At 30.2% G+C, this 27,098-nt stretch overlaps 1 protein-coding gene across 4 annotated transcripts; it reads right to left on the bottom strand.

Moving 5' to 3' along the window:
• Positions 1–1,933: 1,933 nt before the first annotated feature.
• On the bottom strand, positions 1,934–27,088 carry LOC136983732 (dehydrogenase/reductase SDR family protein 7-like). Of its 4 annotated transcripts, none has more exons than XM_067280556.1 (7): positions 27,019–27,088; positions 22,867–23,053; positions 13,710–13,813; positions 4,561–4,777; positions 4,399–4,491; positions 2,487–2,639; positions 1,934–2,379 (listed from the first exon to the last, which is right to left on the bottom strand). In XM_067280556.1, the coding sequence occupies exons 1-7, from the start codon at positions 27,034–27,036 to the stop codon at positions 2,171–2,173; spliced, it is 981 nt and encodes a 326-aa protein (XP_067136657.1). In that variant the 5' UTR covers positions 27,037–27,088; the 3' UTR covers positions 1,934–2,170. The 4 variants fall into 4 exon arrangements, with proteins under 4 accessions (XP_067136657.1, XP_067136659.1, XP_067136658.1 ...); XM_067280558.1 differs by lacking the exon at positions 27,019–27,088 and adding an exon at positions 26,949–27,000; XM_067280557.1 differs by lacking the exon at positions 27,019–27,088 and adding an exon at positions 26,600–26,636.
• Between the last annotated feature and the right edge of the window lie 10 nt (positions 27,089–27,098).

Raw genomic sequence — 27,098 nt, 5'->3', positions numbered from 1 at the left:
ATTTTTTATTATTGCCAGTCACCCCTTTGAACTTTTTCATTCTGACAATTCCTGTATAATTCTTATCAACCTTATCTTGCTCTAGGGCCCTTTACTTTGTAAATTTAGTTAAACTATAGTTAAGCTAGACATAAGTTAGAATAAGTCCTTTGTTTTGTCGGTACGTGGGGACCAATTGGTGATATTGTTACGGTGGTCCCAAGTATCTTTGTATTTTCTTAGTAAGTGTGTACAATTGTTTCTTTGGAAACTATCGGTGTTAACTGTAATTAATAAACTTTTTTAAATTTTTATCAAAGCCGAACGATTCTCGGGATTCTGTTATTTATTACTCGGCTACAACCTCCAAATGTGGAACCCCAACGGTGGCAATTCTGGTCGCCTTCTTGCTTGCAGATGTCATGTTTCCACGTGACATGGCACCATAATGGCAACCGGTGCCCTATAATGAATAATAAATGTATTAACATTTACTGACTGAAAACAATTTTTACCTTGAACCAGTACTACTGTCTGTTCTCCATACTTTGTCAGACATGTAGTCATGCACTTCTGTGATATCAAAAGAATATGTAATGCTGGGGTACCATTCTGTGCTCGTCCATTCAGACTGGTTAGTCTGAATGGACGAGCAGTCAAGATGGCAGACTACCGTTCTGGAGACCTGGGATCGTATCCAAATGGGTAGATAAATCCCCAGGAATTTTTTGGGGGTGGTCCAACTGGATACATCAGCCCCCGTCCCTCACCACCTGGCTGCCCCATTGTGGGCATGGCCAAACCCATAATGGGCATGCTTAAAGAGGCCCTCTTAGGGCACACAGGGCAAAAAGAGTTTATAAAAAAAAAAAAAAAAAACAATATGTAATGCAGTGGAACCAAACAACATATTTACAAAAACAGTTATTTTTTTCAAGCTCCAATGGTCCATAAAACAAAGACAAGTGTAAATAACAAAATGAATTTATTACCTTCGGGATCCTAAACCTGGTGACTGCAAGGCATTAAGGGTCTGAAGCAGTTCAATGATGAAAGAACCTTTCAGCATTGAATTCAAGACCTGATGATGAGTGATGGTCTTAGGTAAAGATCACACCATGTCCATAGAAAACCCATGTGAAATTGTTGAAAAGTGAATGTGTGTAATAGGTTATTCCTCAGCTAAATGAGAACAGTGTAGTTGGATGGGGTCCCCATCCCATTTTCAAAAGAAGTGCAATTGTTCTTGAACTACCTGTTGCAGCAGTGAATTGGGTGTAAAAATGATGCTGATATGAATCTCTGCTGTAGCCAGCTCATTTTCCTGACCTTATACTGATTTTTTTCTTTGGGGCTATGTGAAGGATGAAGTTTGTTTCTCCTCTAACATCAGACCAATGACAAACTGAAGATATGCATTATCAATGCCATCCAAGCCATCAAGTAACATGCTACAGCAATCTAGAATAAATTGGACTCCAGTTTGATATCTGCAGTGTGGCATTTATAACACACTAAAATAATTGGCAAGTGTAATGACAAATCAATATAAAAATTCTTTTCCTATCTTACAAGTGTAAGTCACTGATATTTATTAACCCTGAAATAATTTTAAAAAGCTCTATAGAGTATAGGGCTGAAATATTGGGAACTATTTTTCTAGATATAATATAATAATTTTGTTAAATATTTTAATAAATTATTGACAATTAAAACTTACTGAAAAAAGAAGTAAGTAAAATGTATAAAAATAAAAAATTCATATTAATGTGCTAAATATTGATTGTAATTAATAAAATGATATTTAGATTACTATCATGAAAAATATATTTTCTTTTATATTTTTTTAATACCCGATGATACCTATTTATTTGTAGGTCTACCTTTTAAAGGGATTTTTTTGTTTTATTAATAATTTTATATTTTTTTCTTTGTTTCAATATATATATATATATATATATAAACAGTTTTTCATTTATTTAAAAATAAATTTTAACAGTTATGATTCAAGTTCACTTATTACAATGGTGAATATATAGTGAAATCATTATTAACAACAATACAGTTTTATTTTAACATAACCATTATGATTAATAATTCCTTATGCATAGAACAAATGGCCCCATATTTTATTTTTTTTTACATTTTTCTAACCAAAGTGAAGTGGCTTTATTTGCAAGAAATTGCCATTCTAGTCAAATTTCTTTTCATTACGAAGACGATATGCTCTCTTTTGCATCAAGTAAAAGTACAATGATGGCCACATTATTCTTAGCAGTAATGCTAATTGAGGCAATAGTGTTGAGAGAATTAATTCATTTTTTCTAAGAAGCACTGCATCTATAATGGCATCTGCAACATCATTTGGATCCATTCCTGTACTTGTAGTTTTATCCATAACTATAAAATAAAAAAAAGAAATAAGTTCTCTTTTAACTAATGACATTTTATAAAATATTTTTAAAATACTGTAATCTGACATTTTTCAATATAGTCATATTTACTACCTCCATAAGTTGATCCAGTATCAGTGAGGGCATTTATGGATAAGTTAGTTTTAATGTAACCTGGGCTAACAATACAAGTATGTATGTTGGTTTCACCAAGTTCTGATCTGAGTACATCAAAAAATGCTTGGAGTGCATGCTTTGAAGCAGAATCTAAATAAAATTTTTAAAAAATTAAAGTAACACACATAGATATTATTAAGATGCATTTAAAAAATAAGGCAACCCCAAGTTTTTTGGAATAATAGTTTTATTACACTTAAACAAAAAATTAGCAACAGGAATAAATATAGATGTAAAAGAATTACCTATTCTATTTACAATTGAAAATAAAAATGAAAATATAAATTTTTTTATTCAAAAATTATGGTGTTGCAAAAATATAATGCCAGTGGCATTTAATACCAAATGTAATTACTATTTTTCAAAATAACCTTGTTAACCCTATCGTATGTAGAGTATGATTCTGTAGCATATTTAAATTGATTTTTTCTTATGCAATTACAATTGCAACTTTGAGTTGTTCAATACTGTGGTATTGTTTTCTCCTGCATACATATTCTTAGCTATTAGACTCCATAGATTTTCTATGGGATTCAAATCACAGGAATAAAGAGGCCAATCCATGACCTGAATGCCATTATCCAGTAATCATTGATAAATAAAGTTTGCAGTATGGATTGGTGCATTATCTTGTTGCAATTGTGAGAATGGACCACCTTTTTTTCTCCAAATGGCAGAAGATATATATCAAAGAGATTTTGATACCAAACAGCCTTCATTTAGCCATTTATGAATGCTAAATTGATTTTCCAGACAATCCAAACCCTGCCCAGATTATGACCGAGTCCCTCCTTGCTGACGCTTAGTAAACAAACACTCCTCTCTCCCAAGATTGTGCCAATAAAATTGCCAACCGTCAGGACCATTGAAATTGATCTTTTTTTTTATCAGTCCAAATAACTTTACACCATGTTGAAGTCCATGACATTTTATCTTTGGCCCATATCAGTCTTTTTTGTTGTTGTTATTGTTTTACATATAGTGTATAAAAACAGAAAAGCAGCACTATATGTTTTGTTGATTTTACCATCTGGGAAAGTGTGGATTTGGGAACTTTAGCATCAGGCCTTTGTGCTATTTCACCAAATGTTGTTCTTGTTGTCGTTATTGTTAAGGAATGCGAATTTTGTACTGTTATTCTCAACTGCCAGGGAGCGTAAGATCGTCCCGCACCTTTTTTGTACCAAGTTCCACCATGTTACAAACTAGCACAGAAGGCTTGTGCTGGTCGACTGTTTTTTGTATTTCTTTGTTCAATTAAACATAGTTTACAGTCAAACAGTGTATCATTATACAGAATCTCTTCATTTTCACAGTTATTTCTCAGATAATTGCTGATTTCTTGTCAACTTAGGCCATCCTATTTATTATTTTTTTTATATTGCACACTAAATTTAATATAATTGGCTACAACATGACAAGATCTCTTCAGCTGGTTTGCAATAGTTCTAGCAGAACTTCCAGCCTGATGTAGTGCCCTAATACAGCCCACTCGAAAGGCAGTTTAGGACTTAAGTAATTTTAGAAATGGGTAGAAATATCACAACAATTAATGGTGATATAAATTCAATTATGCCTCTATTTGCATTTATGGTGTTCTGCCATTTCTTTATAATTATTAAATTATAAGTAACAGTGATTTTTTTTTTATAGTAAATCATTCAAATATGCAACTGGCCTTATATTTTTGCAATACCATTATTTTTGATGGTAAATACAATAAGTAGTGTTTTTACATCTACATTTATTCCTGTCATTAGTTTTTTTAGAAATTTATTATTCTAAAAAGTTGTGTTGGCCTTAAATTTTTTGCAATGCACCTTATTTTATAAGTAAAAAAATTATTTACATGCTGAACGGAAAGGAATAGCTATTTTCCCTTGGATACTGCTAATGGCAATGATGTGTCCATTATTTTGCTTTATCATAGATGGCAATAAAGCTATAAATAATAAATTATCAAAAGATTAAAACTGTAATTAAATAAACTTTTAGGTGAAATTTTTCTTACCTTTTGTAAGAGTAACATGCCCAAGATAATTTACCACTAAAATTCTGAGATCAACATCAACTGATGTAGATATAATCTCTCCTCTGTAACTTATTCCACCATTATTAACAAGAATATCTATTTTGCCAAATATATCCAAAGCTTCATTAGCTTTAAATGGAATCTCTCTTAATTCATTTAAATCTAATATTAAAATTGCAGGTTCATGGGCTTTTTCCTAAATATTAAAAATTTAAAAAGAAATTAAATATATTATGAATAAGAAACACTTTATTATAACTGAATATTTTAAAAATCTTGTTCACCAGTATTTTTTACAATATAAAAACATTTATATGTTTACAAGACAGAAGTTCACATGCAAAATTATTTTAAAATACACAATTCACAGGAGATTATGGTAATTATTATATAATAATAAACTTGAAACCAGGTGCAGATTGTGCAATCTAGTAATTTTTTCAGGTTATATGTAGGAGCAAGGGCGTCGCCAGCCAATGGGCCAAGGGGGGGCAAGATGATATAAATTGATAGAGGATATGAATTGTATGTAGGTAAAATAAAAACGATTCATAAATTTTAAGAAGCTTAAGAAGATTATTTTAATTAAAACATAATCTTCTTGGGTTTTTCGCGCGGGAATTATAAATCGGGCAATAAATGACTTAGCATTTAAATAATTTTTTTGCATGTCTAGGGAGGGGCAACTGCTCCTCTGCCCCCCCTCTGGCGACGCCCTTGTGTAGGAGATCTTAATCAATAAAAAAACTACACATGAAAATTGCACACAGAAAACAACTGCACTGTCATAAAAGTACACATGATATATATACAGGGTGCGGCACCAAAATCTGGACAAAATTCAATTTCAAATTCCTGCCATTCTGTACCACTGGTAGATGTCGTGTTTGGCATTCAAATAGCTTGACATGTGTATTAAACCATTTTAACCGCGAAACAGTCGCCATGTTGAAACAAAGTGCTGAGTATAACCGAAGAGCTGCGATTATCGAAAGTATTCGCGCTGGGCGCTCGGCGACAGAAATTATTCGGTTCTTCAGATACCCGAGATCGACTGTTTATGATGTCGTTGCAAAATACAATCAGTCGGAGAAGTCAAATGAAGGTTTTGCAACAAGGAAAATTCACTCGAAGGAGCGCATTGTCAGAACCCCTGAAATCATTCAACGGGCTCAGGAGCTGATTTTTGAGGATCCAGGTCAGTTGATCCGAAAATTGTCGTCGGTTGTTGGTGTGAGCGAGAAAACTATGCGTAGAATCGTTGAGGAGGACCTCCGCTACAAGTCTTACACAATTAAAGTGAGACAGATGCTTTCTGAAGCTGCCAGGACAAAGCGAGTTGAACACTGTAACCTGCTTTTGTGTTCCTTAAAAAACAATGCTGCCGGACGACTCAGATTTTTTTCTGACGAGAAAATTTTTACTGTTGATGCGAAAATCAATCGAAAAAATGATCGATGGCTTGCCCACGACCCAGAAGATGTCCCTGTTATTGCAAAAACGAAATTTCCGGCGAATGTTCATGTGCTAGGTGTTGTGTCCAGTGAGGGTGATGTCATGCCATCGTATTTCTTTAACAAAGGAAAAAATGTCACAAAAGATGTTTATTTGCATGCTCTGTCAAATGTAGTGAAGCCATGGATGAAAACTGTGTCATCTGGAAAGCCGTATGTTTTCCAGCAGGATGGTGCGCCCGCCCACACAAGTCATTTGGTGCAAAATTGGTTGTCGGATAACGTCGACATGTTTTGGTCAAAAGAATTCTGGCCTCCCAACAGCCCAGATTTAAATCCTCTGGACTTCTACGTATGGAGCGTAGTTGAAAGGGTCACAAACAAGACCAGACATGCAAACATCACATCGTTGAGAGCCGCTATTGATGCGGCATTCACCAATATCGATTGTGAGACATTAAAGCGCGCATGCGCACGATTCAGACCGAGAATAAAGGCTGTCATTCAAACAGGAGGGAGCTATATTGAATAAATGTATTCTGTATGACATTGCAAACAATGTGATTTAAAAAAATTTGTAAACCTTTTCGTTTTTTCAATAAGAAATATGTTTGAAAAAAATGTGTAATTTGTCCGGATTTTGGCACCGCACCCTGTGTATATATATATATATGGATATTTTATAACATATATGTTACAATAAACATCTCAGAAGTATTTATTTATTTATTTTGAAAAAATTATTTAGGAAGAAATTGAAAAAAGTAAATTAATAGGATGTTTTTATAAAGATTTCTCCAAGTTTATTTGATGACATTTTAACATGTCCAAATTTTATTATTATTCAGGAATAATAATGATTACAAAATTATTGTTATAAAAATTTATCTAAAGAAAAAATAAATTGTGTAATTATAATTCTAAATTTTAAAAAACATACATCAGCTACTCATTGATAATTTTAAGCAATCAGATATATCTTTCAATCTGACATTAATTCAATAGCATAACCAGAAAGCGGTCCAGAAGACTCAGATCCCTTAGCTTTGTAAATAAACAAATGAAATATAGATAAAAATAAATAAGTACAGAAAAATGATTTGAATGTAACAGATATTATATGTACACATCTTTAAGTGCATTTAACAATTTACTCTTCATCCACAGCACTATTGACTAGATTCACAGTAGTACAGGACTGAATATAGGTTTATGCATTCTAATTCAGACTCCTCAATAGAGTAACTATAATTGATATTAGATGTTTATTGTTTAAAGTTATTTATTTTGTTTACACTATTGTTGTTTTTCCTTCTGAATAAAGTTTGTTAAAAAAAAAGGGATTCACTTTCATTTATTGTATTTTTCCTTTACACTCAAGAGCAGTCAAGCCCTCTCCATACTGACCATTTTTGTATAGCAATAAATTTATATGCTCACAACATAGCAAAAATTATATGCAATAAAATCACAATGTAAATTGTTGCATATGAATATGAAACATTTTAATCATAAGATATCAATAATAATCTAAAATACAGGTAATACCTATTCATTCTTCACAAATGGGAGCTGAATGGTTATCTACAATTATAAATATCTATGTTAATTGAAATTGCACAGCAACTTCACCTTTACGTGAAAATTACTTTATGTATGTATTTCTGTGTGCACAATTTTCTGTGGGCAATTTTTGGTGTGAGCAATGTTCTTGTGTTTTTGAATATTCAACTGATGAAGACCTATAAACTTAGGTTAAAAATGTTTTTTTTTCATTAAAATTTATTGCTGGAACATATTTTAAGATGCAAATTTTATATCTTGTGTTTTTTTTCAAAAACCACAGGAGATTAAGATATATTGCATTATGATAATAGAAAATGATTATCTATTATCCTGGACACAATATTGGACACCATTTAGAAATGAGAGTTGATAAGAGATAAATGTGTCTGAGTTATTTCTACTTCGGTCACACAGCTAACAAGTGGATTGGTCATGATGTTTGGAAAGATTCTTAAAATTTTCAGATCTTTCTGTAAGATTCCTATAGAAAGCATAGCCAGAAGTTCCATCACCACTAGGAAGAGTGATCTTACATGGGTTCATCATCACTAAAACTAGGACATTATCCTAAATGCCTATTTTGTTCCTTTAGTTCAATTTTAAACAATTGGGGATGCAAGTTGCAATGTCTTGCTGCTCAATTAAAAAAGACTTGGCATACATCTAAAATGCTTTTGGAGATATTCCAAATCATGTTGCTGAACTGGAGAGCAAAGGACTGCTACTAGTGAAATCTATCTATCTATCGTGGACGTCAGCCATATTATTCGCGTATTTATAAGTTAGTTTTAGCAATTCCTTTGTTTCTTTGTCTCATCTATCCTCTAAAACAGGGGTGGCCAACAAGTCGATCGCGATCGACCGGTCGATCGCCAAGCCAATTTTGGTCGATCACTCGCGATGTCTTGACTTAATGTATTATATTTGTAACCGAACACAACAGTATGCATGCAGTTATGACTCGACTCATAAGCAGTGCACCACGTACTGAAACACAGTGTATAAACATAGTATGTATTTCACACCTCCCCCTCCCCACTTACACTATGCATATGACAACAAGTCGATCGCGACGCATTTTTAAGATAAAAAGTAGATCTTATGTATACAAAAGTTGGCCACCCCTGCTCTAAAACTTTCCCTTCCACTTCTTATACCCTTTGGGTGAGATTACCGATTCAAAGAAATAAACAATGAGAACAATAGAAGAGTAAGACCCCAGAAGTCTTGAAGGGAGAAAGAGACTCACTTTGTGACTGGACAGCAGAGAGAGAAGGTGTGAGAAAGAATCGCTCTCGAATGGGGTGAATAGGTTAGTAGAGGAAGCAAAAGAAAAGATAGGAGTCTAAAATCAGACATGAGAGAGAAGAGAGATCTTCTAGGCTAATGTGAGAGCTAACGAGAGAACTACTGGAAAACGAGATTCACTGAAAAGACGGGAAATTCACAAAAATCGAGAAGGACTCAAGAGTGGTGTCCCACCCAAGAATCTACACAAAGAAAAGGAAATCCCCCCTCTTCTATATCTATCTCTATATATATCTACCCTTGTTCTTTTCCTCTAGTTATAAGTAGAATAAGTTTTAGTTTTAAGGCCTACACGAGTCTGATTGTCGGGTTCTGTTTCGCGCACGTCCTTTTTTTTTGTACTTAAAGACAGAATGCCTGTACAAAGGATTAACTTTGTAAAGTTGGGATCCATAAAGAACCTGTTTGTTCTTTCTGGTGAGAACAAAAATCATACTTTTTGTTAAAAGTAACTTGATTCGATTATTTTGTGTGTCGGTCTGTTTGTGGAACCCATTACACCTCGCCACAAATCTCCACAATATCATCTACGAAACCAAGAACAGTCTCCTTGCAACTTCTGACAGAGTTGCAGCAACAAGTGTAGCCATATATGAAAAAATTATTGTTAGCCAATCTGGATTTCTTTTCATAAGTAAAATTGCAGAAATTCTATCTGAAATTTGTACATTTACAGGAAACTTTAAATATTCTCCAAGTGAAATTGATGCATCCAACTTTGTACCAAATCAGATATTATAATGTAGAGAGAAATTTCTCATTTTAAAAATATTTTAGGTAATAAAAGAATGTCTTTTCTACAGAGTAATTTGGAAAAGTGCACAATAATAATGCACTTCAAAAATGATTTTGAAATACATACAATAAAATACATATAGATTTTTTCATTGTTTCTTCTTCCTATTTTTTTATTGTTATTTTTAAAATTAAACAATATAATGAAAATTCTATAGTTGAATATGTAAAACAAATTACTATTGTTTACACTAAATGTCAGTATACAACCTGTAGCACACTATTCTTTGAATCAGTTTGATTTATATTGAGCCTTGATGACCAGATACCTGAGCAGTTAAGGTGGAAGTCTATTGCTCTGGAAACCTGAGACTGAATCTGAATGTGTTGAAAAACCCTAAAGGAATTTTTTTGGATGTGATTTATCCCTCAGCACTTGGTTGCCCATTACTGACTTAATAAAAAATACTTCCTCTTACTGTCCACAAGATGGGGAGAGAGAGAGACTTTAAAAACTTATTTTCAGTATTAATACCTATAATGCCTATTTATATGATTTTTAGTGCCTAGATGTTGTAACCTTAATATCACATTCCGCTTATTATGTAACATTTGTTGAAATAATATAGCTTTGATTCTGTGAGGAAGTTTGCTGACAAGTAAAAACATAATATAAGCAGAACCGAAGTTTTTTTAGAAATGCCTGTCATTTCGTTTAGCAAACTATCATTAATAGCATCCATAACTGCAAAAGTACACAAGAAAAAAACTTAAATTATCATCTGCCCTAAAAAATCAGAATAGGAGAAATTTATTTCAGAAAGCAAAGACAATGATCAAACAAAATCAGCTTATTGCAAGTCATTGCCTCAAGGAATCATCAGATCTAAAATGTATCTTGATATGTTATCTACCAAATTATGCAATGGGGGAATTGACAACTGCTTCTGACCCCAAGGCACAAGCAAGAACATCTGGAATTCATCCAGCACCATTTCTACAAGTGTACTGATTTTAATATAGCAATTTATCAAATGGAATAAAAAGCGATTTTCTTTGAAAAACAAGGACTGTAGTGGTTGCCCTATGTTTGTGTCCATTCCAAAGCAAGTGACATGTGTTGATGAACAGACTTGTGATAATTGAGGGTGATTACAGGCATTCTTGGTATATCGCTTGGAATAGTGAATCATATCAAAAACAATAAACTTGGGTTCAAGAAAGTATGTTCCAGGTGGATGCTTTGTCAGTTGACAGTCGTCATGAAACAAGCCCAATTGCATGTGTGTCAGAAAAATTTGGCATGTTATGGAGCTGAGGGAGATGTTTTTCCCCAACGTATTGTCACTAGGGATGAGTCATAGGCTCATCACTACAACCCAGAAACTAAATGCTAGTTTATGGAGTACAGCCATACAACCTCTCCTTGTCCAAGGAGTTCAAGGCAGAGCCATCAGCTGGAAAAGTCATGGTCACCATCTTTTAGGACTGTGATAAGTATGCTGGTTGAATTTCTGGAACATGGCACAACTGTCAACTCAGTGTGCTACGTCAGATGCTGAAGAAATTGTGAACACATCTAAATAGAGTTAGTCCGCAGAAAAATGCAATCATTCAACACAATGCTTGGCCTCACACAAGTCAGAGACAACTGCCATATTGGAAAAGCTGCAGTTCTGGGATGTTTTTCCTCATCCACTTTATAGCCCAAAACTAGTGCCATGTGAATTCTGGCTCTTCCTGAAGCTGGAGGAACATCTGAAGGTTCTGCACTTTGCATCCAACAAAGAGGTTACCAATGAAGTGCGTTGGTGTTGTCAACAGCTGGCCTCATTCTTCTCTGATGACATGCAGAAACTAGTGCAGGGATGGTGGAAGTGCATCGATGCCAGTGAAAACTATATTGAAAAATGAAGTACTCCTCAAAAAGGGGACATCTTTCATTTTCATCAATTAATAAACTAGTTATAGCCCAGGAGGAAAAGCTTATAGAACCTTGTACTTCTGATTGAATCTTATCTTAAGTATATGGATTGAGTATCAATTTGGTCATAAATAAAATGGATATAGCAGCAGAATAATGCATTAATACATAAAGTTAGCAAGCCATCTGGTATTTTCAGATCAATAATGTGAACGTTCTGCATTAGCTTGCAAGAACTCTCAATCTAGATACAGGAAATCCTCATTAATTTGAACTCAGATAATTCAAAATCCCATTAGTTCGTAATTGTACTTTAAACTATTTGTTAGTCATGGATATACAGATTTAATGTTAAAAAAATTCGGTTAGTTCAAAATATGGCTGCTTCAAAATTCAAAGTGAAAATTCTGTCCAAACTGTGATATACATAAGTCAACTTGTTTGCTTAATAAATTAGATCAAAGTGCCTCCATACTATAAGACAACAATAGACCATGAACAATGCTAATTTGGTCAATATGGCTCTGCTTTTACAGTAACACATTTTTGGATGTCACCTTACCTTTTTTCTCTTATTCCATAAAATATGGCTGGGTTCTGAAGATTGTAAGATTGAGCTACAAATAGCAGATTGAGATATTTGTAGGGCTCTAGGCTATTACATTTGGGCAACTTAACTTTTTGGCCACTTTAAAAATAATTTGGGCTATATTTCAAAGAATTCTGCTTTACTTTTTATAGAACCTATCTGGCAACTTGTGAGGTCCTCACCAAATGTGCTGTTTACCTGCAGTTTATTTACATTACTATTATTAATTAACGAAAATAGCATTCTGTATATGTAGCCATATTCTGTTTGCTTAATAAAGTACATCAGTTATGTCGCATTTGGTATATTATGTAAATCTCTTGTAATTTGAAACTCAATAATTTAAAGTCACAATTATTTCGTCCCTTGAATTTTGAATTAATGAGGATTTCCTATATTATATCAAAAGAAAATATCTGACATCTTTTTTGAAGTTCAAATATACCAAGATCAATAGTATAACATCCATGAGGAACTTTTTGCTAATAATTAAGCTTCTATCAATTTCAACAAAACTGCAAATCAAAGAGCTATTTACAGGATGCACAGCAAAGTGTTATATCATCCTAATATCTTTTGGGTAAAGATATCTAGAGTTATGGACCTACACATCAATACTGAAACAACTTCTGAAATAGTGGAGAAGCAAGACTAAATACAATGGAAACCAGACCTGTAGTCCAGTCTGACATGCTGTGCACTTGATTCTTTGGAGTTAAAATTTTAACATGGACAAAAATGTGTTAAGGTTTAATAAAATCTGCATAATGAAGTTTGTCATTCCATATTAGAAAACCTCTTCTAAACTATGGGTATGGCAGATCAGAAACCAAGTGGTAAAAAACATTTTACTCATGAGTATAATTAATAGATTTTAATGTAACTTGCTAAAGCAGCTGAAATCAAATTGCGAGTTTTCTATGGAAGGCATTCTTTGAATAAAGTTTTACTAGTAACAAAACAATCAAGTTATTAGTGACTAACAAATCTGGATGTATACAATGTCACAGAATTCTTGAATAGCCTGTACCTAAAAAGTATTACAACAATGCCATTTTTTTTGTTTTAACCAGTTAAACTAATTAACTACATTATCAAATATTTAAATTAAAGAAGGAACAATCATTATTATTTTTTTATCCTTAGAATCCATTCTATATTTTACTAAAAATAAAAATAAAAAGATTTACTTTGATTTCTAGAACTAATTAAAATTTATAAACATTAACTTAATGGGTAATTAATTTCTTGGTATAAAACTTTATTCATTATTATTCAATAATAAAAATGTATTAAAGGGACTAGTTGAAACTTTTAAAAATTATACCAAAAGTAACTGTGAAAGTAAAGTAAACAGCTAGTTGTTTACATGTTTTATATTCACTGTTAAACAAGATTCATAATAGTAAGTATAAACATAAAGTTTAATCTGTAGAAATTAAAGTTCTAAAGAATTAACTTAGCTGTTCAAAAACATTTAGAAAAAATTTTTTTTTCACAATATTTTTTTTAATACCGGAAAAAAATGTTTATGCATTAAAGTTTGACTTACAACTTTTAAGTTTAATAAATCGTTTTTAACTCTTTCTAACTCTTCTTTTCTTCTTGCTGATAAAATTACTTTACTTCCTGCTGTATAGAATTTATGGGCAAGACCTAAAATTAAAATTTTATGAATATATTAGACTAAAATTATTTTATTAACAAATTATTCAACATTAAAAATTTGATTATAAATCATCATTTGTATTCTTTAATTATGATTATTATTGTGACTACTCAAAAGTCTAGCACAGCAATGTGCAAAAAATTTCTTGTGCCCCTCTGAGAGTTGCAAGAAAATTTTTTTGGAGTCGCCAAATCCAAAGAAATTTATTTCACAATACAAAATATAAGGCTTTTCTTCAACAAGTATCAGGTACCAGTAAAATAGTGAAATGAAATTATATTATTTATAAAAATTGAATAGCATACTTTACGTTATAAAAATTCAAATTCAATGTGAAGTCTTTTTAAAATTATTTTTCATAAAATAAATATTTATACCCATATGCATAAATAAAACAATTGTTTCATAAAATTATGTGTTTTATTCAGATTTCTAATAAGGCAGAAACACAAGTGCAAATCCCAGAATGAATTTTACTTTAACTACGTTGACGGTTTAAAAAACATCTGCTGTCTATGCACGGGTTGCAACAAAATTTTACACAAAATGGGGGGGTCGGAAATGAAAATAGTTTGCACACTACTGGTCTAGAGGCTGAAGGAACAGAAAAGACAGGATGAGAGAAAAGATGAGAAAGAGAAGGAAAAAAAATTCCACTAGAGTACTGAGCAAACAAGGTTAATCAGAGAAAAAACTTATTTACAAGAGATGGTAACATCTGTCACTTACAAAGAAATATGCCTGTTTCCTTAATATATGTGGAATTAGTAACAAAAAGAAATTTTATTCAAATATATTTGTTTTATGTTAGTAACTCTGAGAAATACATAATAGCTTATATATTTCTCAGAGCTATTAAGAGAGCAACTAATAGTTGAAAATACAAAAATAAATCATTTCACTACCAGACTGTAGTGGAACAGTATAGCAAAAAGATAATGCAATTCTTAGGTAGTATTTTACAAGCCTATGGGAGATGGAAAACAATAAAGTCACTGGCTCCCCATAAAATTCATATGTAAGGGATGATAACATCCAACACTTTACAAAGAAAATTAATGATTGTTTCTTTTACATTTGTGGAAACTATAACACAAATGTAAAATAAAATAGTCACATAAAAAAATAATTAATAAATTATAGAGGTCTTTTACTTTCCCAGTTGTTATGTATACATAACAAGGAAAAGTATTGAAATCGTGTCAAATTTGACCGTTCAAGTTTTTGCAACTCTATGTTTTGAGACCCCTGAACAAAAAACAAAAATTCAGTGGATGTGTATGTTGGTGTATATTTTGTTTAATATCTCAGGATGGGGTAAAGATTAAGAAACAAAATTTGGCACGATAGCTTGTATATAAAGGAGTATTTATGCTGTTAAATTTTGGTGGTTAAAGATGAAGGGGGTGGGGAGATACAAGGGTGTCATAACTTATCTTGACAGGGGTTGGACTTAATGAAGATTTTACTTGTTATTAGCATTTACAATTTTTTTTTTATAAAACTTGTCACTACCATGAAAATTAAGATTTTTGTCACTTTATAACAATTAATAATATAATAAAAGTTTTTATAACATATCATCATAGCAAATGGTGTCACAAAATTTTATTTATTATGATTAATAACATAAAAGTTATTTTTAAAATAAAATCTCATAACATTCGGAAAAGTTATGCAACTCATTATATACATAATTAAAAAATCTAGCAAAGATAAGTTGAGTTAAACTCAAAAAAAGTCTTTCTTCTTCATGTACCAAAAGTCTGTTACAATTATTGAAGAACTTTACTTTCTGCATCTTCATAAGTTTAAATCCATCTGTAAAAAACTCCTTTATGTTTGATCTAATCACTAATTTTCATGCCATTCATGAAAATGTTCTTTTAATTTGTTTTACGCATTTAATTTTACTCTGAGATTGTTATATGTTTCTTATTCAGGGGGTCAGCCATTATTGTCATTACGACATCATTACACGAAATTGTGAAATAAATAAATAAATAAAATGTTTAATACATTTAAATTAAAAAAAAAGGACCTCTATAATGAATTAACAGTTTTTATATATGAGTAAAGGTTTAGGTAAAATATTGATGAAGACATTATATTTTATTTTATACAGTAACTCTTTGTTATATGGTGCTTGTTGGAAGACAAAGAAAAAGCACAATATATCCAACAGTATGATATAACAATACTAAAAATTCTGGGTTTATACTAAACAGATTATACCTGCTATGGAATCTCTACCCTCCATTTTTTCATCAGCAAGTGTTTCTGATATAAAATAAGATTAGTTTTACAATTTGAATTTTATTTGTGGTTATACTGTATTAATTGATGTTTACGTAAACATTGATACCACAAATGCCCATTTAGCATTATTGTTTCTTTAAGAATGACATTTAAAGACACTGTTGATATAAAAATAAAATATTTGAGTTGCAATTTTATTGTACAATAGTACATTTCATAATAAATTGCTTATTGAAAATGCATGTGATTTATATTTTTCAATAAAAATTATAAATAGAGTAATTGAAAATTTAAAAAATATATTAAAAATATAATAGATCATCAAAGCTTACAAAATTACAGAGTAAAAATTCTCTAAAAAGCAAAATAAAGTTACTAATGTATAAAAATTTTAGAACTTTCTGTTCAGAAATAAAGAAATCTTTTCCTTACACATTTCCTGTGAATTAGAACTTTCACACCTTTATGTGAATTGACACAATACCTTCAATTCATATAAAGGTGTGAAATTTGAATTCACAGAAACTTGTAAATGAGGAGACAGTACTTGAAGCCAGTAAATAAATAAATAACTTTTAATAGCAAAAGGAAACATAAATGATAATTGATCTGTCCATCTGTTTTGCTTATTTAGATCTTCAGAATTTATTGTTTCACCTGCTGTGGTAGTTTCAAGGACAATGGTAGGAATAAAATACCATATTTCATTACAAAAAGAAATTCAATGGCAATTGATAATTTAAAATTTATTGACTCAAGTGCTTTTAAAATTTGGGGGACCAAAAAAAAGCATGATATATCCGAATCTGACCTATAACGAGGGACTACTGTATTTGAATAAAAAAAAGTTAATCTATAAACCCAAAAATATACAAGTAGTAATATTAATGACTTGAAACTGTGTCGTGCTTGATTCTTGTTGACTATGAACACAATATAGTGCTTACGACAGTCACTTGGCTTTTCTTCTCCCTGTTATTTAGTTGAGACAAGCATTACGTGCGTATGCTTGTCTCAACTAAATAACAGGGAGAAGAAAAGCCAAGTGATCGTCGTAAGCACTATATTGTGTTCATAGTCAACAAGTAGTAATAACTTCACTGTAACTAGAAAGCATGTGATGCAATTACACCACTGATATATATGTAATTTTTTTTTATTTCACTCTAAAGTAAGCCTTTTATCAAGTCCATTACAGGTTTAGCCAAGCTTGACATGTCCAGGACTGACTACTACCACCTCAAAAATTCCTAGGATTTTCAACCCAACCAGATTCATTCCCAGAATTTAATAGACTTTGGTCTGTACTATTATCAATGGCAGATCATATGATTGCTAGATGGCCAAGTAGTTAAAGTGTCCAAGTAGTTAAGTAAGCCTACCATTCCAAGGATCCAGGAATGAATCTGGGTAGGTTGAAAATCTCTGGAAATTTGAGATGATGGTCAGTTATGAACTTGCATAGCCTGACTGAACTCATGATGGGCTTGATAAAATGCCCTCTTAGAATGAAAAAGAAAAAAAAGTACATTATATTTGTTTTCATTACAGTTAAATACTTATCAGGTTATTCAACAACAATAAAAACAAAGTTAATAAAATAAAGAATCATTTTAAATTAATTGGTTTGGACATGTGAAAAGAATGAGTGATGAGAGACTCCCAAAAATGTCAATGGAATACATTCCACAAAAAAAGAAAAAGAGGAAGACCTAGGCAAACATGGTACAACAAAGTAAAGTTAGCATGTAGTAAAAATGGGATTAAAGAGGAATGGTGTATGGATAGAGAGAGTTGGAGAGGTTTCCTGGAGGTCAGAATGCAACATCAGACACCATAAACCTAATATAGATAGATTTTAAATTAATTACATTTTTTGGTTGTATGTGAGAAATTTTTATGAATATAAATTTATAAAATGGACACCCACGATTGCCATAAATAATCGGGCTATAATTTGGAAATAATAATTATAAATTACAAATAAATTTGGTGCTAGAGAAAGGCATTAGGTGCCATCTTATATTAAATTTAATAATTATAATATTTAATTAATTAATTTAGAATAAACTGGAAGAATAGAACTGGCCCAAAGCAGGACTCAAACCCGCAACTCCCGCTTACTGTGCGGACGTCTTGCCAGTTACACTACACTACACTGGGTAGTGTAACTTAACTATTATAAAATTACACTACCCAGACCTTCAGTCTGGGTAGTGTAATTTTATAATAGTTAAGTTTTAATTAGAAAATTACTTCAAAAAATCAAAGTAAATAATGTTTTAAAAATAAAACTGCACTACTGGATGTGCTGCCATTATCATCATCTGGAATAGGAATTATTTTCATCTCAAAACAACTATAAACACAAAAGTAACCAATAAATTTATAACTGCTATCAAAATCTTAAAAATTTTTATAGCAGTTATAAAGATTAAGATAAAGTTTTTAATCAAAATATGATATAAAATACTTGAAATCCTCAATTAAATGTTCAAAGTGAGAGAGAAATAATGATGGCACTTCCAGTTTGCTTGAGTGTGATGTTATATTTACTTGATTGGCAGAAGATACTTCATATATCATAAAATTCTGATTTGCTGTATGTGACATTTTTTTATGCTTATCCCTTTATAAATATATATAGATAGAACTAACAGCCAACTCAGAACTGGTATGGACCAAGGGAATCCAACTGTAATTAGAACAAAGCATTGCAATGGCCAAAGGCCAGTGTTAATGCAATGTGATCTCTGCCTAAGTGAAGAAATATAGATAGAAGATAAAACAGAATAATATAAAGCCAAAAATGTGTAAGATAGTCAATAACAAATATATCAACCATAATAGAATTGTGGTTTTAGAACTTACATGGTGTTAACAAATGTTTTTATGACATTAAATGTGTTCTTTGTTGATATTAGATCTATAATAATAACAGACAAATAAAAACTTTTTTATGGTGTTTTATATGAGAGTATTCCTTTGGTTATTGAATAAATTTAATTCAAAAATTAATAGACAAATTCATAAAACATTATCTGTTCATTCAAGCATAAAAATAAATAGAATAATATACAACTCAATTTGGTAAATTCTTTTTTTCAATAATATATTTTACAAGTAATTCAAATTTACTCTCTTTTGAAAACTGATTTTATATTGAATTTAAGCTTTTTCATCATTGTAGCATTTGAATTATATTCAGATTTATCTTTTTTAGTATAAATATGTCATTATTAAATTAAATAAACAATAATATAAATTATTTATTGACAGTACAAATATTAAAAATATTTATAACACACATTATTTCATTCCTTTACTTTAGGAATTTCTTTAATAATTTTGCAATGTTGAAAAAATGATGTTCAGATCATCTTTAAAGAACCCAATTTGGGATGTGGCCCAACTTAAACAGCTAGAAAAACTAGATATGCAAAGCAACTGAAAAGATCAACAGCCATCAATTACAAGACAAAAATAATTTCTCTGACATGGCAGTCTTTTTTTTTCCAAAGTACAGTAATGGAGGCTATTTTATCTCCAAAAACATGGTCATTGGTTTATTTGAAATAACACATGCAGTCAAACCCAATAAAATAATGTTCCGTTTTCACTTTCTCGGCTGTTATATATAACAGAGGGAAAGTATGGCAATCAGTCAAAAATGATCTCCCAGATTTTTACAATTCTGGACTTGGGACCTAGAAATGTCAAGAAATGCAAAAAACAAATTCAAAGTATTTTTTGGATGTATGGATGTTAGTATGTGTGTGTGTGTGGGGGGCATGATTTTGTTCACCCACTTTAAAGCTTAATAATTCCTGTGCTTTCTGGGAAAAATTTCTGAAATTTTGCATGGAGGTTTGTTTATTAAGGGGATTGATGCTATTAAATTTTAGTGACTAAAAAGTTGAGGGGGTGGAGAGATAAAGGAGATCATGTCATATCTCAAATAGGGTCTGACTTAATGAGGATTTTACTCGTTATTAACATTTACAATTTTTTATAAAATCCATCCCTACCCTCAAAATTAAGTTTTTGGCCATTTTATAATAATTAAAAATACAAAAATATTTTAAAACTAAAATATAGCAGATGGTGCCATCCAGGGTTTCTCATTTCCTGATCTTTTGCTTATTCCGGGATTCCGGGATAAAAGTGAACTGTTTCCCAGGATCCTGGGAAATCCTGGGACAGAAATAATTATTTTTAAGATATTTTATATATCTTGAAATCAAATGATATAATTATTTTTTATTTTTTAAAGTAATTTAATATGTTCTGCAACCTCCAAAATCATATTAACAATGCTGTGTAAGATATATTAAAAATTACCTTTGAAGTACATAGAAATTTTCACAAATAGAAAAAATTTATTAAAGTTTGCTGGAAACTGCATATAACAACAACAAACAACAACAACAACAAAAAATGCTTTAAATTGAGTTGAAAATTTAAAAAAAAAAAAAAAAAAAGAACTTAGATCAAACTTCTAACTTAAAGGGTAATTTTCGTTTTTTAAATAAAACATAATCTTAAATTTTTATAATAAAATAAAAGTCTTATTATAAAAAGCAAAGATGGTCAATACTTCGATCACTCAATCTGATTCTTATTTTAGTAATGAAAAGTCCTGCTACTGAGAATGCCCTTTTCAATTTAATTGATGTGGATGGAATTGTCTTTAATGCATTTAAGAGAAGACAGATGTTGTGTTTTTTCACCCATAGCCTGGAAGATTTCTAATTTGTTTTCGAGATGTGTTTTTGAGATGCATTCTTTTGCCATCTAGTATTCTTGATTTTTCTACCTCGGCTGCTTTAATAGCAGCATCAATTGTATAGCCCGATAATTCAGCAGATCGTTTGGCTTTAATAATCAGGAAAAACTTCATACTCATTTGTATTCTTGCCCAATTTGTACAACCTGGCATTACGCAGTTATCGAAGCTACTGGGCATGATTAAAAATTAAGACAGCATAAACACGATTATTCCAGATATTACATATTCTGACAAGCAAAGAATTTTCAGAGTCCTGCCACAAATAAGCTACATATTGATTATTGACTATTTATGACATACCATAACAAGGAAAAATTAAAAAAACTAATAATCAGGTTTAAGATTAATAAATAGAAATGTATTCCAACAGTTTATGAGTTAATTATACTTTCTATCTGCAAAATTTTCACAACTTTCACACAAAATAAAAAAAAGTGAACTTCAGAAATTTGCGGGATTTCCCGAAATTAGAAGTTCCCGGGTTAAAAAACAGCCATCCCATTTGAGAAACCCTAGTGCCATCAAATGTTGCCAAGAAAGTAAGAAACCTATTGCTGGATTTTTTACAAATTATGTTCTAATTACAATCTCCTATCAAATTTATTACATTTAAAATCCACAGATGACTGTTTCAGATGGTCAATAATATTTTTTTACTAATTAAATATTCCTTTACTATATATCCACAAGAGCCGAATTATCGGGCTAGAGTTGGCTATAATAAAATAAATAATTAATAAGACAATTTGGCACTAGAGCTTGGCGTTAGGCGCCATCTCTTACTAAACTTAATAATTAAATTAAATAAATAATTTTAATAATTTGGAACTGGAGGAAAAGAAATCGGCCCGAAGCGGGACTCAAACCCGCAACTTCTGCTATCCGTGCAGACACGTTACCAGTTACGCTACCCGGACCTTCAGTCCGATCGCCTCCTCCAGAAGGTCCGGGTAGCGTAACTGGTAACGTGTCTGCACGGATAGCAGAAGTTGCGGGTTCGAGTCCCGCTTCGGGCCGATTTCTTTTCCTCCAGTTCCAAATTATTAAAATTATTTATTTAATTTAATTATTAAGTTTAGTAAGAGATGGCGCCTAACGCCAAGCTCTAGTGCCAAATTGTCTTATTAATTATTTATTTATTATAGCCAACTCTAGCCCGATAATTCGGCTCTTGTGGATGTATAGCTTTCTAACGGGTTAGTTGTTATTTATTTATATTCCTTTACTGCTGAGTTATTGGTACTTGTTTGTTTATTTACTGCATCATTATATGAGCTGTTTATTCATTTTGTATTTTCTTTAAAACTGTCTAAAAATTCCAACAGACAAAATACATTAATTAAGATTTTATTTCTTAAAATGTTTTTTGTAAATATTTATGTTGTATATTCTGGTATATTAATCAGTGCCAATACTAAATGATATTGAACAGCCATTTGTGGTATATAAATTTAAATTCAAAAATGTTATTTTATTAAATTATTTAAAATTTGAATAATTCAATTATAAAATAATAAAATGTTAATCATTTAAATATTTAATTAAAAAAAATTGAAAAAGTTTTTCAAATTTACTTTCAGTAGATAATTATTTTTTTAACTCTAAATATGAGATCAGCCAAAATCACCTTAAATAAATATTGGACAATAAGCATTATTAGCTAGTAAAAAAAACTTAAGTAAATTAGTACATGTTTATTTAAATCATAAATTTCTTACCTAAAAAAAAAAAGCTTTAAAAATACTCTAAATTATGTATATAATTAAGAGGAAAAATGTAGTAAAATTACATACCTCTAAAAACCTTTGATGAACCTTCCAAGGTTCGAAAACGTTCGTCAAATCTAATTTTTTTTTGTTCTTTGGATGATTAAATACTCACCGGTAACAGATTTTTAGAGGTACGTAATTGACTATCATCCGGTGTTGAGTAAAGGGAAGTTATGTAGTAAAATTATGTTTATTTTATTAAATACATAAAAAATACACTTACTTTCTCCTAAACCTGAGCTAGCACCTGTTATTAAAACAACTTTATCTTCCAGATATCGATTTCTACGAATTTTGTTCTTCAATCGGGAATTATAGAGCTGATAAACTAGCCAAGGAAATACAACAGGTAGACATATTCCTCCAATGACTAATCTAAACCAATACTTTATGTTTGATATCATTTCAGCCTAAATAAATAAATTTATGTTTACTAACTTATATTTATATGAATAAATAAATGAGTTTAAAATAAAAAAACTTATTTATTAAGAGTATGATATTTTTGTGCCTAATAGCATATAGTAAAAATTAAGTGACAAGGTGAGATGATGACTAAGCTAACCCAGTCATCCTCAAACATCTTGTTACTATTGTTTACATACAGAAATAAATTCAATAACAATTGATTAATAAGCATAAAAATTTATAAAATTTTATTGAATATGTAATTTTATTTGTAATTGACTTGATTTCACAGCTCCTATATGAAATGTTAATATGCATTTTGTGATATGGATCCTGAAAAAGGTTTGAAAATTATAAATATAAGCACAGCATACTACACAGAAGAGATTATTGGTTGTTGTAATCTAATTGAATTTTTTTCAGTCTTCTTTATTGCTTTTAGCCAATAAATATCATCCTTATTTTCAGTTTAGATTACAATTAATGTTACAATTTTACAATCATACCATTAATGATCTCACAATTCTTTAGACTTATCGTATGTATACAGCCTTTTCTCCTCATTTTTTAGTGCCAAAATGTATTTTGGACTCTTCATCCCTCCTAAGTTGGCATTTTACAAATCCATTTAACAGATCCAAAATATGACTTTTTACAACTTTTACAATTATAAAAAGAAAATATGTTACAATTGTAAAAAGTCAGCTGAAGAAAGCTAATAAAATAGAAGAGGGAATAATTGAACTGTCATTTGCTGATGACCAGGCCTGTTTTGCAATGAATGATAAATAGTTACAGGCATATTTGGATTCTTTACACACAATATGCAAGAAGTATAACTGAACTCCTATCTATAGGAAGAATCTCAAATCATCAAATGTAACTCTGAAAGGCCACATCTTAAAACTGGGTCAAAGACTTTTAAATAATTAGAGATATTTCACTTAAGATGACAGTTTTGACAAATTAAAATGCTTACAGGTATATAAAATACTTGGTCAGCTTTACAATTACTAACTTATTAATTTTGGATATTGTTGGAATTGTTTATATCATACTAGACCATCTTCTGACCCACACACTGTTATCAATGTCAGACTCAAACTACATCATTTCACCATTGCAGGAAAATGCCAACAGAAATGAGATGTCCAAGAAGAATTCTTGGAGTCTCAATCAAGGAAAAATTAAGGAATGATGAAATAAGAGCAAGGTTAAGAATTGAACTGATATTAAACTATATAGAAAGACAACAGATAAAATAAATTTGGTCACTTGTTAGGAATGACAATTGACAAGTTATCATATATAGCCTTCATAGAAAGACAGTGGATAGATAGCATTCTCAACACATGAAGCAGACAAACAGCAATTACTGGCAACATAGTTGAGACATGCTTATAAACTTGCTGCAAGGCAAAGAAGTGTTTTAGATTTATTTTTTCTACATTTATTTTTGTGATATTAACTAATAAGTTAAGAAAATCAATCATCTGATTTAAAATTTTTTTTTTAAATTTGAAGTTTTTTCTATTCATACCAGACATAAATGTACAATTTATTAACTTTAATTGCTGAAAGAAAATATTCAAATTGTCAAAATTTTCTTCATATCATCAATCAGTTATTAAAACTTAAAATTTGTTTTTTCCACATCTGCATTGTTGCTGGATTTAAAACTAAAACTATTATCAACAAGGCCAGTTCAAGAGTAGCACTCTCCTACAAAACAGAAATTAGCACTCTTACCAGGGAGATTAAATATAAGTTACATTAAACATATAGATAAAAGTTTATTAGCAGCTGCAACAAATTCATCAGCATTTGTATGATAATTTTTAATATATCTTGAAAGTTTTTTGGAAATTTTCTTTTCTTCAGTGTCTCTTTTTCACCCTCTTGTCTTGCTTACTGGCTTATTCCAGAATGAAAATGAATTGTATTTACATAACAAAATAACTTTCAATTTAATAGTGACTAAAAACAATTCAAACTTTATATGTAGGCTAATCAATTCCATTTAATTTTAGCCTTTGAAATCTATATGTCTCCTGTTTGGTGCTTTTTTTACTGTGTGAATATATCATTGATCATAATTCATATTATAATAGATGTCATAAGTTATGTAATAATTATATTTATGATATTTATTAATCATTACTAATAGAGCTAAAAACTTAAAATATGAATGTTTAATATAAAAACGACAAACTAAAACAATTTACATAAACATAAATAAGAAAGTAGTTTACATTTCTAAATATAAAGTTTTCATGCTTATATTCAAAATGAGATTCAGTTTGTTAAAATACTGTTTTAAGAACTTATTTTTATTATAAATAATAAAATGCATAGTAATATGGTTAAATTGTCAATACTCTTTTCACGAATGCAGTAACATTAACTGTGGACAAAATAATATTGCATACAATTCTTTCAGGATGATAGCAAACAGGCAGCATACATCTTGCATGCTTGCTATCATCCTAAACAGATAAGCATATGAAAATGTCAAGTATATCAATGGATTAATAATCTATTGCCTAACACTATTCCTTTACATAAGAATTATAGGCAGCAGACAGACAAAAAGAAAAAAGGTTGAATAAGAGAAGACAAGTTGAGTAAGTCTCTTTTTTAAAAGATTGATTCTTCCAAGATAAAATTGTTAGATAACATTACACTGTGACAATATTTAAATATACTGTTATACTAAACTGTAGTTGAAATTAACAGTTTACAGTATTTTAGCACATAACAAGGATTTATTTATAAATTTGCAGTATGTAATTTGAAAAAATATTTTATGTTGTTTTTGTATATTTTGAAATATTTAATCTAATCCAATTTAATAATTATTTTATAAAAGAAACTTAAATTCTTCAGCTTCATTAAGAAAATTATTTTTATATTACATAAACATAATATATTTGCAAACATATCTGTAATTTTTGAAAGATGCCAATAACAGCACCAAGTTTTATATACTAAAAAATATATAAACTAATATAAAAAAATACAATTAAAGAAGAAAAAATATATTTCTCTTACAGACAATACATATAAAATGTGTCTTTTTATCTAGACGTCCTTTCTCACGCAACTGTTAAATTGTTAAATAAAAAATTGCTAAATAATAATATAAAAAATATTTAAAAGATATCAGAAGAACATGTAACTGATGAGAAATTTATCTGCTTCTATCATAGAAAGAATAGAAGAAATTTCCTCAGTAATTTATCAGCATACAAACATTTCGGTACAAGTTACTTTCTACATAAACATCTATACAAATAATTAAAGGTAACTTCTATTAAAAATTTTATTTCACAAACCAAAATTTGTATGTTGCAATTCATAAAAAGAAAACAGCCTAGTTAGGAAACTTTTAGTAAACAAGACAATTGGAACTGATTATGAAACATTTCTGTTAATAACAACATAATAATAGTAATCAATTTTGTCTAATAGTCATTAAAACCAACTTTTTATTTAATTTAGTTTCGTTCAATATTCTTTAACGATAAATGTAAAAATCAATCATTCACCATAAATTAATACATTTAAATTCCGAATTTTTAAAAATTGTTTTAAAGTTCGAAATTTGAAGAAGTATACACTATATAATATCTACTGTATATAATTTACTTTTGTTTCTATTGTTTGTTCTATTATACTACTATTGTTTCGAAAACACGTAAGCGACAGTTATTCAAATAATTTTGATTTCTTGCTAAGGACGAAGTTTAATTTCAAAAGAAATGGCCTTAGAAAGTTTAAGATAATTAATTAATTGATTAAAATAAATCTTTACTGCAATATAAACTAAAATTATTCAAATATATCAAATTAAAATACGAAATATTAAATGAAAATCAAGGAAAATTCATAATTCACATTAGTAATAGTTTCCACGTCTCCACGTGACCGCTTGAATATTAATAAATTTGAAAAATGTCTATTTCACCTGAATATCTTCGTCCATCTTGTTTCGTTTTCAGAAAAATAATTTATTGTATTTCAATTTAATACTTTGATGCTTCGAAC

The sequence above is a fragment of the Centruroides vittatus genome, unplaced genomic scaffold, assembly GCF_030686945.1.
Source record: "Centruroides vittatus isolate TY-2023 unplaced genomic scaffold, ASM3068694v2 contig_885, whole genome shotgun sequence".
Classification (NCBI taxonomy): domain Eukaryota; kingdom Metazoa; phylum Arthropoda; class Arachnida; order Scorpiones; family Buthidae; genus Centruroides; species Centruroides vittatus.
The sequence above is the reverse complement of the archived record's forward strand: the minus strand, read 5'-3'. Positions and strand labels throughout refer to the sequence as shown.

Coding starts and splice junctions, on each gene's coding strand:
- LOC136983732 (XM_067280555.1), bottom strand. CDS start 26,410: ATGAATTGCAACATACAAATTTTG. Junction 4,778..13,709: donor ATTTATTAAACTTAAAAGTT/GTAAGTCAAACT, acceptor TTTAATATTTAG/GAAAAAGCCCATGAACCTGC. Junction 4,492..4,560: donor GCATGTTACTCTTACAAAAG/GTAAGAAAAATT, acceptor TATTATTTATAG/CTTTATTGCCATCTATGATA.